Source organism: Chanos chanos, chromosome 6 (genome assembly GCF_902362185.1).
Source record: "Chanos chanos chromosome 6, fChaCha1.1, whole genome shotgun sequence".
NCBI classification, from domain to species: domain Eukaryota; kingdom Metazoa; phylum Chordata; class Actinopteri; order Gonorynchiformes; family Chanidae; genus Chanos; species Chanos chanos.
In genome coordinates this window covers 34,036,614-34,051,543 of record NC_044500.1, presented here as the reverse complement: position 1 = coordinate 34,051,543, position 14,930 = coordinate 34,036,614, and the positions used below count along the sequence as shown (strand labels likewise).

General features: G+C 43.7%; 1 protein-coding gene across 5 annotated transcripts in view; it reads right to left on the bottom strand.

Moving 5' to 3' along the window:
• Positions 1-14,930, bottom strand: part of kcnab2a (potassium voltage-gated channel subfamily A regulatory beta subunit 2a) — a 40,646-nt gene that overhangs the window by 7,147 nt on the left and 18,569 nt on the right. For 3 of the 5 annotated variants that reach the window (XM_030776425.1, XM_030776426.1, XM_030776422.1), the window contains 4 exons: positions 4,123-4,166; positions 3,776-3,813; positions 3,353-3,432; positions 448-492 (listed from right to left, as the gene is read on the bottom strand). In XM_030776425.1, coding sequence (XP_030632285.1) covers positions 448-492; positions 3,353-3,432; positions 3,776-3,813; positions 4,123-4,166 — 207 coding nt within the window. Of the gene's footprint in view, positions 1-447; positions 493-3,352; positions 3,433-3,775; positions 3,814-4,122; positions 4,167-13,150; positions 13,360-14,930 lie in introns of those variants that run through there. The other 2 variants (XM_030776423.1, XM_030776424.1) reach the window with 1 other exon arrangement.

The following is a 14,930-nucleotide window of genomic DNA, read 5'->3' as shown; positions in this document are numbered from 1 at the left end:
CAGGATGACTAAGCAACAAGGCCTGTAGGTGATCGGGCTCAGCAATGTACATTTTAAGGCCCTAACTTAGGCGCGCACACACACACACACACACACACGCACGCACACACACACAGACACACACACAGACACACACAGAGCTAAACTCAGTGTTCAGTGTTCAGGTTCTTAGGGAATACAACACTCCTGAAACAAAACTGAAGAAAAGAATGGTTAAGGTAGATGTGGAGAGCCCATCAGTAACAAACCAAGTGCCACAGACATGTACCTGCTCCATTATTCAGGGGCCATGTACAGGGACAGGGGCACTGCTATGGCTTTGCATTAATCTTTCATCTGTTTGCCTGACTACTTTACACAGCAACACCAGTGCCCTGGCACCCTTATCTGGAACTGAGGGAACTGCGCCTAGGCGGAAATTAAAACTGCCCTATTTTGTGAGAGTACCTCCATCCTTTCTTCTTTATGATGTTCCCCAGCACCACCTCCGCCCTGGAACACAAAGAAGATCTTTATCACACACTGAAACCAAATCTTTTCTTTTTTTTTTTTTTTTTTTTTAAGCATCTAAAAATCAATACAAATCCCCCACAGCCCAACAGGGGGCATGAGAGAGGGGGAGTGAGAGCACATAAAAAAATGGCATGAAAGTTGTAAGGACAAATTTAAAGCACTTTTGGGTTTTACCACAAATACCTCTCATCATATCTGTCCAGGCAGCATGAGGTGTACTTGGGAGAGAGTGATGACTTGTATGGCAGACATGAACAGGGCACAAAGCACTAATAATAAGCCCAGAGTGAACATGATTAGGCCCGTGATTCTAACTGTGAATGTGATGGTTTCAGGCTCCCCACATGTCAAAGAAAATGAGCTCGTGTACCGAGATACAAACCTCAGACAGCCCAGAGGCTGTTGCACTTGCGCTTTCCAAATAATTCTGACACAAATTCTATCACTTTTTCTATACTCCCACACCTCTCCCTCCTCCTCCGTCTCTCTTTCATTTGTGAAGATTGAGATTTTGAGTGGAGAGGAGTGAAGGCAGTGGACTGTGTGGACAAACCGCAAATTATTAACTTTGTTTTTTCCTCTGCCCTAAGGATGAAGTCAACTCTTTCCCCATGAACGCAACTCAAGAATTCTCCCCAATTAACCTCGCTTAAGAAAATAAAAGTCGTCAGCATATCCTTTTAGAGGAAAATTTAATTAACGTCAATACGAAAAAACCCTGATGCTTAAAGAACTTTATGAAAGTTTTCACGTTAAATCAGGATCATCATTTTCACTTGAAAAGAAGCACTGCTGAACAAGACGTGTCCTTTCCTTTCCGTGATCACGATTCCAAATATTCACTGTGAATATCTATGAGTGTGCATGCGGCCAAGAGAGAGACAGACTCGCGTGTGGGTGGAGCAGCCTGTGTTTTTGTTTGCTTGCAAGCAGGACGGAGAAAATGAGAGCGAGGGAGAGAGAGAACGAGAGAGTGAGAGAGAGAGAGAGAGAGAGAGAGAGAGGAGCTGGAAATGGATGAATGTGTGTTTACACACCACGGCATGGTGTGCGTGCGTGTGTGTGTTTTTCCACATCCATGTTTTTGGAACTCAAATTTAAAAAGAAAAAAAAAAAAAAGGGAAAAAAAGAAAAGAAAGAAAAAAGGAAAAAAAACGAAAGCTTTGGCACTGAGAGGCGGGCTGTGTTGGTTATCAGTTTATCTGCCCATAAGTCTGGCTACTCTCAACCTGGAAACTGCCACGCATAACCATGGCCTGAGCTCCAATGATGGGCACAGTAAGTTGAACTACAATGCAAGCCATGGCACACTGAACAGAATATCATACCCCTATCTCCATCATCCAAGACAGAATCAACATCTGCAGATTCCCATCACCACAATCAAGCAGACAGCATGGCAAATTGTCCTCCTCACATATTTCATTTGCAAACTATAAACAAACCATCAAACAACAAGCGATTCTCCTCATAAGGGAGGATAAGCATTCAAAATCGGCTTGCTTCTGCCGAGTTGGGCTTCCTCGCCCCTGCCTGATGCAACAGAATGTGCCAGAACATTCAACAGTCAGTTGTTCGACACTGCAGCACTAGTCAGAACATTGCAGCTCTGTGGACGTGTTACTGTCATGTTACATATTTCTAAGTACAACATTTCATTAAGCAGTATCTGTGAGGTCAGTGCCCGCCAAAAACTAAGAGCTACATCCTTTAATCCACATAACCCAAACAGGAGCAAAAGCACATTTTTTTTTCTTTCTTCCCTTTCTTTTTCTTTTTTTTTTTTTTTTTTTTTAAACAAATGAGCAGTGTCAAATCAGAAATGTGTATCATCAGTTAAAACTTCAAATGTGCTGCATTGGGTCTTATTTATGTGTTCCATTTTTATTGACTTTCTTGTATTCTACAAAAGTGGTGATAGATGCTCTGAAAATACCACCAGTGTGAAAGTATGGGCACAAACACCCTCTCTGAGGAGCACTAATGACTTAAGGCTTGGCATGTGTGGCTATTGTTGAGGAAGGATAATCCATTGGATTACTGAGGTTCATCCCGCTCACAACAAAGGCCTCATAAATCCCCACTAAAATGTAGGGATATTTCAAGGAGGTCATGTTGCTATGTCTTGACCATATTGCCTAAACCTACTGTGACTGCTCAGCCAATGCCGCTTCAAGCTGTCACAACGTTTTAGCATTTGTATACGCGTCATTATATTTGGATCCTCCATTCAGAATGGCCTTTTGACCTCGTATCTGCGCTAACACACATCTGTACAGTAATCTTCATCACGTCCAAAGCGGTGCCAGTTCTTTGGTCAAGGCCACAGGGACAATAACCTGCTCTGGCTTGGAATGCACAGCACTTGTGCACATACGTATTGCTTTACAAGCCCTGGCCTGACCTAGTCCTTCATCCAAGGCATTTTAATTGTGTGTCCTTGTTCCAGACTCCAACACACACACACACACACTCTTAAACAAGGTAACAACTTTACACTATGGTCTTCTAATGTTCCTCTCAGCTCATAGCTACATGAGGGTTATTATTGTCAAGGAAAATTACTAATGGTCCATGCAATATGAAGAACCCTGACGTATAAATCAAAATCACCAACCCCCAAGTCTAAGAGGAGGAGGAAGAGCAGGTACACACCAGCACAAGTAATCGGCTGTAAGGTTCACCCCTTTCATTTCTTAGAAACACTTTGATTATTTAACCAGCAAGTCTGGCCAAGACCAGTGACATATGTTTAGCTAAATGTGCAATGTGGCTTCATTCTGAATGATCAGGTCTGCGGTATGTGAGCTGATAAGATGTCGCATCCTGGAACGCTTACTTTCCCGCGGCATAGACCTCGGCCGTGTCAAACAGATTGATCCCATTCTCGTACGCCAGAGTCATCAGCTGCTCCGCCATCTGTTAGGGGAGAGCAGGAGAGAGGAGAGGAGAGGAGAGGAGCGGAGAGGTGGTGGAGGGGGTTCTCAGTATTTAAGGTATTTCAGCATGTTCCATTAGACTGCACACTGTGCTGTGTACTTTAGCACGTCTAGCCCGTTTAGCACGTAAAGGCAAATCTATTGTTTGCTGTTACCACTAAGGTAAAAGCAAGTCTGTTTCATTGCTGTGGTGAGTGCAGAGCTGGGAAAAGATTCTAGGGTTTCTTTAAAACAGATTTGTGGACCGAGGTTAGGTCTAAAATTGCCTCCGTATATCATCAGCAATAGCATTCAACCTCTCGCTTTTCTTCAGTGACTCTTACCTCATCTGTGATCTGGCCACCAAACGTCACCCATGTTCCTGTAAAGCACAGCAGGGAAGAAACGGTCAGAGGATAGCCTGCACAGGACCCTGAGGTTTAAATAATAACTAATGCTGTGATGATGAGAATCAAATGACTGACTCTCACAAAGTTAAAGCTGAAGATTATGCACACCACTTTGAGGAAGGGAACAGATAAAAACTGGCAAAAAAATATTTCAGAGCGATAGGTGACTACTCGTTTTTCTCAGGAAGAACACTCCCCTGGTTTCCATCGCCTCCCACTGAATGCCCTCTCTCCTGTCCTCTAAGGTCTCTATGGTTCTTCAAAGGCTTTCTTACACTTACCCAATCCTAGACAGGACACCCTTAATCCAGACTTCCCAAGGTTTCTGTGGAGAAAACAATAAACAGAAATCATTCAAAGTGTCTTAGCTAGTATAGATTCAGTCCTTTCGACTGGACTTCAACGACACCACACCTCACTGAAGCTCATTTCATGTTAGAAACATAAGTCTCTCAACCTTAGGCTAAGCCAGTTTCATGTTCCTGTCTGTCCCCACAGTCTGTAAATTGGCACACTCGTGGAGTCATTGTGGAAAGGGAGCAGATGTAGCAGTGTCTACGAGGGTTCAGTACAGGCTTTGTACTGCCCAACAGGCAGCCTCTCAGAATGAAGAGTCACCAAGGGGAAAGCAAGCAGGAAGACAGCCTGCAGAGAGGTCCAGAAGGGGGTTAGACTCTGTGTGATGGTGTGTTTACTGATGACAACGGATGGCCTTCTGACTTCAGACCTGCAGGGCTGGAAGATAAAGGCCAGAGTATAGCTTATCCATGCTGAAGCTATGGGGCTGAGAGGGCCAGAGGCCAGGGAAGTTTTATCCACCCTGGCGCAACCGCATAGTCCAGGGAGAGAGCTTCCAATTTGGGCTTCTGTGACATCTGCTCTAGTGGATCTCCAGGCACAGAGAGGGGAAAAGCTTTGGGTTTTACACACAATGTTTTGGTTCGGTTTTCAGGGCAAACTCTTTACATTTAAAGTGTGTGTACGAAAAAACTCTATCAAAGAGTTTAGGACCAAAGAGAAAGAAAATGGAGCAAACCAAAATCCAAAAATCAAATCAAATGAAACAAGGCTTTAATACTGAGTCAAGCAGCATTGTTTGCCCTGCTAAATAAAGACACACAGTGTCAAGCGTAACGTTTTGAATCGGTTTTCACGTTTCAGGTGCAACGATGAAGGAGATTTTAAATAGAAAGCGGCCGAGTCGTTTACTAATCTCAAAAGTACAGAAATTAAAAATGCACGGATCCCAAATCTTGAACTCTCCTCACTGTTTGCGCATGTGCCTGCATGTGTGTGCGTGTACGCGCGCGCGTGTGTGTGTGTGGCTTCACAGATTCATGAAGTACATGGATAATGACATGTGTATGAAGGATTATAGATGATATAACAAGCTGTCTGTGTGTGTGCATGTGTATGTATGTGGGTGGGCATGAGGGATTATGAGTATGTGGGAGTCCTGTAAAAGCATGACTGAATCCACACATTTCTGTGGGTTATAAGGCACAAAAGTCCTTTCATTTGATGTTCTGCTGAGCAGCACTTTGAACAGAAACAGACAAAAGATGAAATGGGGAGTAACCCTATAACTAAGAGAACATCCAAGAAGATAAACAGATAAGAGTGCATCTGAAAATGACTAAATCACAGCAATCTGCTTCAGTAACATAAATTCTTGGGAGATTCTCATAAACGCTCTTAATGAACTCTGGTATAAAGCCTGTCCTGATCATAAACCATACTGCCACAGACCCAGCGAGGGTTTAAGCCAGCGCTGTGTTTGCCATTGGGATAATCCCCGTACTCTGGGGAATCTGATTGACTGATGAAGTTAATAACTGCCGGTAAATTATCAGCCAGGCCACATGCTCTTGCGTGGAAGCAGATAAGAGCATCTGCTCAAATCCGCCGCCGTCACAAAGGTGGGGGAAAACACACAGAGAGAGCGCAACTGGCTCCTGTCACATCAAACGACGGTTACCGAGCGACAATTAATGACTTTTTAAAATTAGTTTGTCTGAAGCGAGCTTCAGGGCAACATTATCACAGCTAATGTTGGAAAATAGAAAACAAATAGCTTTGAGATATATGAAGCCATGAGAAGTTACTGAAAGCACAACCAATATGAATGGAATGCTGTTTGGAGGATAGATTTCCGCTGACACCAGTAGCGGTATTCTACTCGTAAACACAGACAGAAATAAGAGAACTAGACTTGATAAAAACAGAGAGAGAGAGAGAGAGAGAGAGAGAGAGAGAGAGAGAGAGAGAGAGAGTGTCTGTCTCTCTCTCACACTGCTTTAAAATTCCACCTTTACACCAAGCAGCTACCATATCATTCATAGACACACATATTTTAAAGCCAATTTAAGTAACAGATTACTCCCTGGCTAAAATTCAGATAACACAAAACGGTTAGCCTGGGGGCTTCAACAGTTCTTGTCACATTAAAGCTCCAACACTTACTAATGCTTAGCAATTACCAATTAGAGGGAAACAAACAGTATGTTCCAGCTAAATTCCTGGGCTGTTAACGATTCTTCCAGCAGACAGAACACAGTGTGAAGATTTACTTCCCTGTTCCTATGTACAGCAACATACGGTGAATCCAAGCGTAGATGGAGAAATTGGGCAAGCGCAGATCGCATATTTGAGGGGGGGTTTGGACAAAAATCAAACACGTTATCTTTAACATGATTAGTCCAGATTAGCCAAGCTATGCTTAGCTCAGTTGCTGACTACAGCAATGAGCGCAGGTGAAAGCCGAAGCAGCTTTACAGTAACTTCACAATCAGCCCATTGTTCTCTTTCTCACTGCACGGATGTTGGCGAGTGTGGACAACCGAGAGTTACCACGGCGTGTTCTTGGGTAAATAAAGCTCCAGAACATGTCTGTATTCTTGTGGTTACTGCCTCTCTTTGTCAGCGCTGTGTCTTCTTGAATATTTCACAGGACGGCGCTGAATACTGCATGACGGACAGCGACCCTGGCTTGCTCACAGCAGGGACCAGGTGCGCCGCGGGGATTGGGTTCACACCAATCCAAAATGCATGCCAAGAAGAACGATAAGGTCACTGGCGTCTTTTACCCTGTTTAATACCGAAGTGAAAGCTTTTTTAGACAATTCTGTGGGAACACAGGAGTCTGGCTAGCGACAGTACAGCTCTGTGGGCTCCTGGACTTCGTTCTCAATTCACAAGAGCAGTGAAAAAAAAAAAAAAAAGAAAGAAAGAGTTACTGCCCATGAGCAATTTGACCATTGCCATCTTCTGCTTCAGCAAGCTCTAAATTTCAGAGGCCCATAGAGAGGAAGACCATCTCCATTCAAACAGAAATGGACAATAAAAATCAACTTGAAGAGCTATTTATACTGATATGGTGTGCCAGAAGCCAGACAGTTGAGGTATATAGTAGTCTTTTATACTTTGGCATTGCTCCTCCTGGAAAAATAACTCAATAAAAGAGAGCAGACAAATCATTTCCGAGACACCGAACGAGCGCAGTTCATCAAGTGTAGAGTTTCTTGTACGTCACTCAGCGCACAGGTTTAAGAGCATACACAGGTTGTTTGAGAGTTCAGGACCAGGTCAGCGGAGAGTCAGTTTGTTCTACAAAGGTTAGAGTTCCTGTACCAGCGTATGGGGGCCCTAAAAGACCTGACATAGCTGATTAGCTGGAGATGATTCTTGATGGGGAATTAAAGAGATACCAGATTGCCCAGGTTCAGGCAAGTTTGTGAGGATGACAACTGAGCTTTTGTTCTCAAAGCTGGGGAAAGGAATCTGACCGTCTATAAATATACACTGTTGACATGCAAAAACACATACAAACACACACGCACACACACTACTCAAGTGCTGCCTCGTGTGGTTTCGTGCTCCAAAATTTGTGTTTATATAATATCCATTGAGCCTGTGCACACAACACCTACACCCTCTCTAAAAGCAGCACGCTCTACCTGAGAGGGAGAGAGAGAGAGAGAGAGAGAGAGAGAGAGAGACAGAGCGAGAGCAGCTTCAGCTGGTCTGAGGGAGGATCTTCATTTCAAACCCACATCTTCTCTATGAACATTAACACACGGTGAGGAAGAATGCTGTCCTTGTATGGCTCATATCATATCAGCACAAGTACTCGGACTCATTGGTTCATATTTTCTGGCAGCCCCAAAGAGTGTAGGACATATGTCTGACAGCAAAAGTGGGCTAAATATTTTAAATGTTTGTCCAGACAACATCAGAGCGACAGGCCTGTGACTGAGGTATAGAGTGTCCACTTTCAGAGATGTAGAAGGTAGCTGATCAGCCCCTGTCTGAGAGGAACCTGATCCTCACAGCTGACCAGTGCATGTGAAACTGCTGAAAGAGTGCTCTGCACTTCAGCTACTGGAGCTGAAATAAATATGCCAGCAAAGAGACGTTAAGAGGAGACGGCTCGTATCTGTGGCGTCTCTCCAAATGTGTCAGCCATTTCAAAAGCCCCCTCCCCCCCAGCCTCAACAGACATAAAAGTCTTCCCAGATTCAATTTCTTTACATTCTCAGCGGCTGAAATTACTGTCATTGCTTCATTTCGCTCAGTGAAATATTCTTGTATGGTTCAATACAAGTAGAATATTAATTCAATCAAGTAACTCATCAGAGTTCATATTCTCGGTAATCAGCATTTGTGTCAGTCAAGATGGGAATTTTGATTTTGTATTGGTTATTCCAAAGCACTGCATAATATTGTTGTGTATATATAGGGCAGTCTTCAGATACTTGACCCATCTTTGGCATGGCTGACACACAATATCAAACAGGCAAAATCCAAAATGATAACTGAAATGATTTAGTAATGATAAATACCACAGGACTGAAACAAGATTTTTTATCACCATTCTTTTGTGCACATCCAGGCTCTGCACAACAAAAATCAATATTAATATCAATAATCTATAATGCACACACAGAGTCCTATACATATATATGCACACGCACACACACACACACACACACACACACACACACACACACACACACACACACACACACACCAATATTTTTGCCACTCTATCCTCTTTTCTCTGAATGTAGTGGTACTCATTTCTTCAGCACATCAAATATTTTTGCTTTACATCATTTGACATGTGGCTTCGCAGACAGGTCTAATTTCTGTTCACAGTGCAAACACTTAGTATTTGTAAACAAGTTCAATTTTAATTCAGAATAAATTAGATGGGAGGTAAATAAGGCTTCGTGTCTATTCCAGGCAGAAAGCTACTGGATTAATGAATCTTTCAGAGTGGTTTGAAAAAGACAAATGGAAGCCTAAATTTCAGCTAAAGACAATCTAAATGCTACTAAACCACATACACACATGCTTTAATTAAACCCTATCAGCAGAGCACAGAATACTCTGCAGTTGTCAGTTCTCCATCCAAGAAAAAATGTTCTCATCAGAGCTGGGGATTACACACACACGCACACACACACACACGCGCACACACACGCGCACACACACGCGCACACATACGCACCCCAAGGGAAACATGAAGACATGCTCGCTGTTAAAAAATACCGTTTTTGAGCATCAGTTGTATTATGGGTAACAGAAGAGCAGTTTAAAGAGTGAAAGCATTAGCTTAAAATGTGACCGTGTAGTCCATGCTCTGTCCTGAGCCATTTGCCTCTACAGTATTGCCTCTTAATGGGCATTTATGAGGCCATATTTCATGTGGGAGTGATGCTGTATAGAGAGCTGGCTCAGTGAGCTTCACAAGTGCTGTAAAACATCCTCACACCCACACTCGGACACTGAAAGTGCAGAAGCACCTCATCTTTTTCCCCCCAACAAAAAAGGATTATCACAAGTTCCTAGAAATGCAGTGGAGCTCTAAGAAATCATAGCGATAGTCTGTCAGCAAAGGGAACATACCGCTCTTCAGCGTGCCTTCTACTGAGTAAGGTGAGCAATGTATTTGACTACGCTAAAAACTGTCAGGGGGTAAAACTTTTAGTTATAGAGACTGATGTGTTTTATAAGCAATAACAGAATGATCAAAAAACCGGCACCTGAAGCAAAAAAACCTAAGAGGCCATGTGAATGGGTGATGGGCGTGAGTGAAGAAGACAGTCTAACTGTGAAACAGCTCGAGTCACACAACCATGCAATTTACACACCATCTGCTCTTCGTCACGTCATTGTGCTCTCATGTAGTGCATAACCACAACTTTAAAAAGCAGTATCATCAACATCTGTGGTGGGAGAAACAGAATTTCTGCAAACAAACAAAGCAGAGATGGAAGCTCTGCATCTTTTCAAGAGGCTCCGCGGATGCAGCTTGTGAAGGTAAATTCAAAAACGGTGCAACGAAACAAACAAGCAAACCAAAAAAAACCCCTGCTCAGCACTAATGACTAATTTAAAGCTACCGCTGGAGAAGACCAGCTGCCGAGAGGTTTCCAACGGTCAAAAAACATCTTGACATAGAACCAACAGTGTAGTGGTTGCACTGTTTGGAACCAGTCCATGTAAAGCAGTAAAGCCACTGCAGAGGAAAAGGTAAACCTGCAGAGGAGAGAAGTGAAAATATGAAAGCAGGGCTCTAGTGGGATTGACTCTCCACCTGCCCTGCCTGGCTGATATGGAGCTTCTCCCAGGGAAAGACTGCTTTACATAATCGTAAGCCGTTTTGCTTGCATCATTAATTCAGGCCTGACCAAACTCATTCAGTCACGCTGCCAAGGAGGTCCACTGAGTTTCACAGTGCTGTAAATGATAAAGTCATGTTATGCAGTCTGTGGTAAGTCAACGTTTCCACCTCCAGACACGCTGCTCTGAAGCCTAGCCTCCGACACCTGAGGAAAAGACTCATACGATATAGCTGTGGCTAAATTAAGGTGCATGGGGTGGGGTGAAGTTGGTATTGGCTTTTTGAATGACCCCTCTATACAACAACAATAGCATTGTCAGCTTCAATTTAGCTAAGGAGAAGGAAATTTGAACAGGCACTGACTGAGGCAATTTACAACAAAGTGAAAATTGGGTGATGGACACCATTTCCCAGCACTACTGCAAGAAAACCCATGAGGATGGAATTACCCCGCAGTATTCATTAGAAGGCATTACATCTCTGGGGGACTGCAGAATCACACACACACCCACACCCACTCCCACAAAAAACAAATATCTTTTGTCTGGTGACACCTATCAGCTCAAGCAGGAGCTGTTGAAAAACTGAAGTTAGCAAACTAAAACTAAAATCTCTTTTACAACCAGGTAACATGTGAAGGAACACTACAAGGTACTACAAAACAAGAGTGCTCCTTTGGACTTCTGAAAAGAAGAAAGTTAAATCCGAACATCTATGTCCATGTATGGTAACATGGCAGTGTTCTTGGTTCCTGTGCTGAGATTAAGCGTGAAAGTTGGAGAGCACTGGCCCAGTTCTGTACTCTGCAGTGCTGGCAAGTGTTTATTTGAGGAGTCATGTCAGGGAGATTCACAATGACAAGAGAGCAGTAGATCCCGGCTTCTTCCCCCTCTGGGACAAAGCGTACCATACACACACACACACACACACACACACACACACACATACACACACACACACACATACACACAACCCTGTGCGTGCATATACGTGCACCATAAACACACCACATACTCTATGAGAGTGCATGAAAAGCTACGGCATGTAAAAGATTACAGAGATTCAGGCTTCCAGTATGAAGCTAGACTGACATGAGCTCGTTCCTTTGGCATCATTATGTCACATTATCTCAAAGCCTGGCTCCTCTGTGGCCATCCCTTTACACAGCCCCTGGCAGCCGATCAGATGGCCACGCTGCAGTCAATATGGGTCTCTCTCATGCCAGAAGGATCCAAACGCAGAGCGCAAAGGCAGCGCAAAGCGTTCAGCGACCCTGAAACCCAACTAAACAAAAAGGTTACGTGAAGGTTGAAAAACAGATATCGACCGTTTCATCACAAACATGACCAAATGACACTGGAGGCTCTAAGAAACTCTACAACAGCCAAGGTTTACATTTGGAGATGAAAAAAACAAACAAACAAACAAACAAACAAACAAACAGGCAATGCCATTCACATATGTGAATGCAGCTCAGCAGCACTGCACTATCTCTCTGAACTGCTTTGGTTCTGGTTTGTGTATCAGGAAACCTGGAACCTAAAGATGATAAGTTGGCTTTTATATAAGCTAAAATGCCAAATACAAAATTTCAGAAAATGACAAAAAAAAAAAACAAAAGCAAAAAAAAACAAAACAAAACAAAAAAAAAAACACGATTCTCTATTGTTTTAACATGGATACCCATTCACCTGAATTATGCAGTGGAAATGTATATTGCTCCTCTGAATTGAGTAACCGGACCCAAATCAAATGCAGAGCTCACAAAGATTACATGAAGTTGGGTGGGGGGGGGGGGGGGGGGGGGGGGGGCGTTTGCTGAATACCAAGCAAAAAACAAAAAAAACAAGTTTCTACAGCAAAAGCTTGCAGCGAACACTAAATTAGATACTTCTCGCAGATGCTTGACAGAAACAGTGCACCTAACCAAATCACTGCTGAAAACACTCAAGGATGAGGGTCCTGAGGAAACAGGATATAAAAAGTAGAACCCATGCTGAGGTATTCTCCTGGGGTTTTGGAGAGAGACTCTGATGGAAGCATATTAATATGGATTGCCACGGGACAATTACGTTAAAGTGATTAAGGAACACAGTCACATTAAACTCACACTCTTAATGCTGTAATGGTTTCTCAGATTAAAGGGTAATCACATTGACAAGCTGATTTGGTACACAGGTTATGTGAATAACAAGGACATGAATGAATCCAAGAATGACAAAAATAACTTCTGTTTTCATGATTGTGAACCTTACGACAGACGCTCACTTGACATCCCTCACTGAAAATCTGTAATTTTATTACCTGGAGATAAAAAAAAAATTGTGTGCAATCATATCTTTCAAGATTGCACAGCTATTCAGATAACAAGTTGAATCAGAATGTCATTAAAAAAAAAAGGATTTTTAACTGCTTCCTTCAGGCTCATTTTATGAACAACCCAAAACCCAGGTTCCGCAGAACCCTAAGACAGAACCAGGTGATTTATTGAAAGTGTAAGATCAAGAGTGCCCTACACGACCCATACATAGTGTTTTGGTTGAGGTTTGGACCAACGGCGATTCAGTTCATCCGACATGCATTTAAAACCGCAGCATCTCAGGTGGCATGCTTTTGTTTGCACTGAAGAGAAAACAGAGCTGGTTTCCTAAACCTACGGGGATCAGAATACGTTTTCCTACCTATACTTCATGCCAGTCCTCATGCTCTGGTCGCTGGAGGAGGGCACGCTCTGGACGGACAGCTGGCCCAGGCTTCGCGCCACCATGGCCACTGCCCTGAACTTGCTGCGTGTGCCAGTGTTTGGGCTGTTGGTGTTCTGCCGGTTGAGCCGGTCATCCGTACTGCGGCTCATTGACCGGTGGTCCGTGCACACGAACGACACCTGCATCCCAGCTTAAGGTTTTTCAGCCTCGTAAGGAGAAAAAAAAAAAAAAAAGAAGAAAAGTCACGCTGCTCTGACAGGCTTTGCTGTAGAGACCAAGAAGCAAAGAAAGGGACGGCGCTCTCTGTGGATGAATTTGAAAAAAAGGGGCCGCCCCGCTGTTTCGCTGCCTTAGTCTGGACTGTGCACCGCCTGCGATCTCAGGTCACACTGAAAGGTTCAGAGACCAGCAGTATCGGTGGAGAGAAAACGGGAGAGAGAGAGAAAGAGAGAGAGAGAGAGGGAGAGGGAGAGCGAGAGAGAGAGCAAGACAGAGACTGAGTGAGAGAGAGAGGGAGAGCGAGAGAGAGAGAGAGAGAGAGAGAGAGAGAGAGAGAGAGAGAGAGAGAGAGAGACAGCGCACAGTGATCCGTATCTTTCTTGTTCAGCAGGACTAGCACATGAATAAAGCTGCCTACAGCACCTCTGTTGCTTGCCGTTTCATCGTCTCACTTGTCAGTGAGTTTGGTTTAGGGCTCCGTTACAACATAGCTGTGTTTGTCAGTACAGAGCAGAGCTCTCAGGCAAACATAATCTCATCAAACCATATTCAAAAGACCGTCCACAGAGAGGCGGCTTCTTTCCTAATTGTCCTCAGTCAGGTTCCGTCGGTTCCTCCACTTTTCAGTCCAAAGCACAGACATGTAGGTCTCAGTCCTGTTCCAGTCTGACAGGCAGATTTAGTGCTCGCAATTTCTTGTTAATCTGAGCTCAGCACTGTAAGCAACACTTACCCCAGCTGATGCAATGCTTAGTGTTGATACACCCTTTAAAAAAGTAAACAAAACAAATAAATAAAAAAAACCAAACCAACAAAAAAAGAAATATCTGCTGGAGTAGATGTCTTTTTCCACCACCTCCTGGTGAGCATGTGCGTTTGAGTGTCAATCAATCAGAGAGCGCAACTCCGTGTCTCTTCTTGCTCAGCAAGGATAACACTTACATGTGCAGATTGCGCGCGAGAGACAAAAAGGGAGGCGAGAGAGAGAAAGAGAGAGAGAGCGCACTTAGTGGTAGAGCACACTGTACGAGTAGGAGGGACAGAGAATGTGCAGTGAGAAGGGTGGAGGGTGGAGAGAGAGAGACAGTGATAGAGAGAGAGAGAGAGAGAGAGAGAGAGGGAAAGAGAGACCGAGACCATGCTCACTGTACTGCCACTTGGGGCTGATGTATCTGAGGGTAATTTTCTCTGAATACCAAGACTGACAGTGGCAGGGGGAGTGCACTGTGGGCAGATTTAGTGAGTAAAATATTAATTATGAAACTTTATCTGAATGTGTGTCAGAGCCAGTAGAGGCATGAGCAGACTTCAGCAGCACTGTCACATTGATATTAGTAACTGCAAGTCACTCTGTCCCAGTCTCAGTCCGACGCTGGGGTGCAGGGTAACCGAACAATTGCCTCCAATTTATGTCAATTCTCTCACCTTTTCACTTGCACTAAAGACTTTATTCACCTGTAAGAGACAGTCATTTTCCCTCCATAATATGTCAAAAATAACCAATTACCGCTGGGAACATCGTGATTTGGTCTGAGGC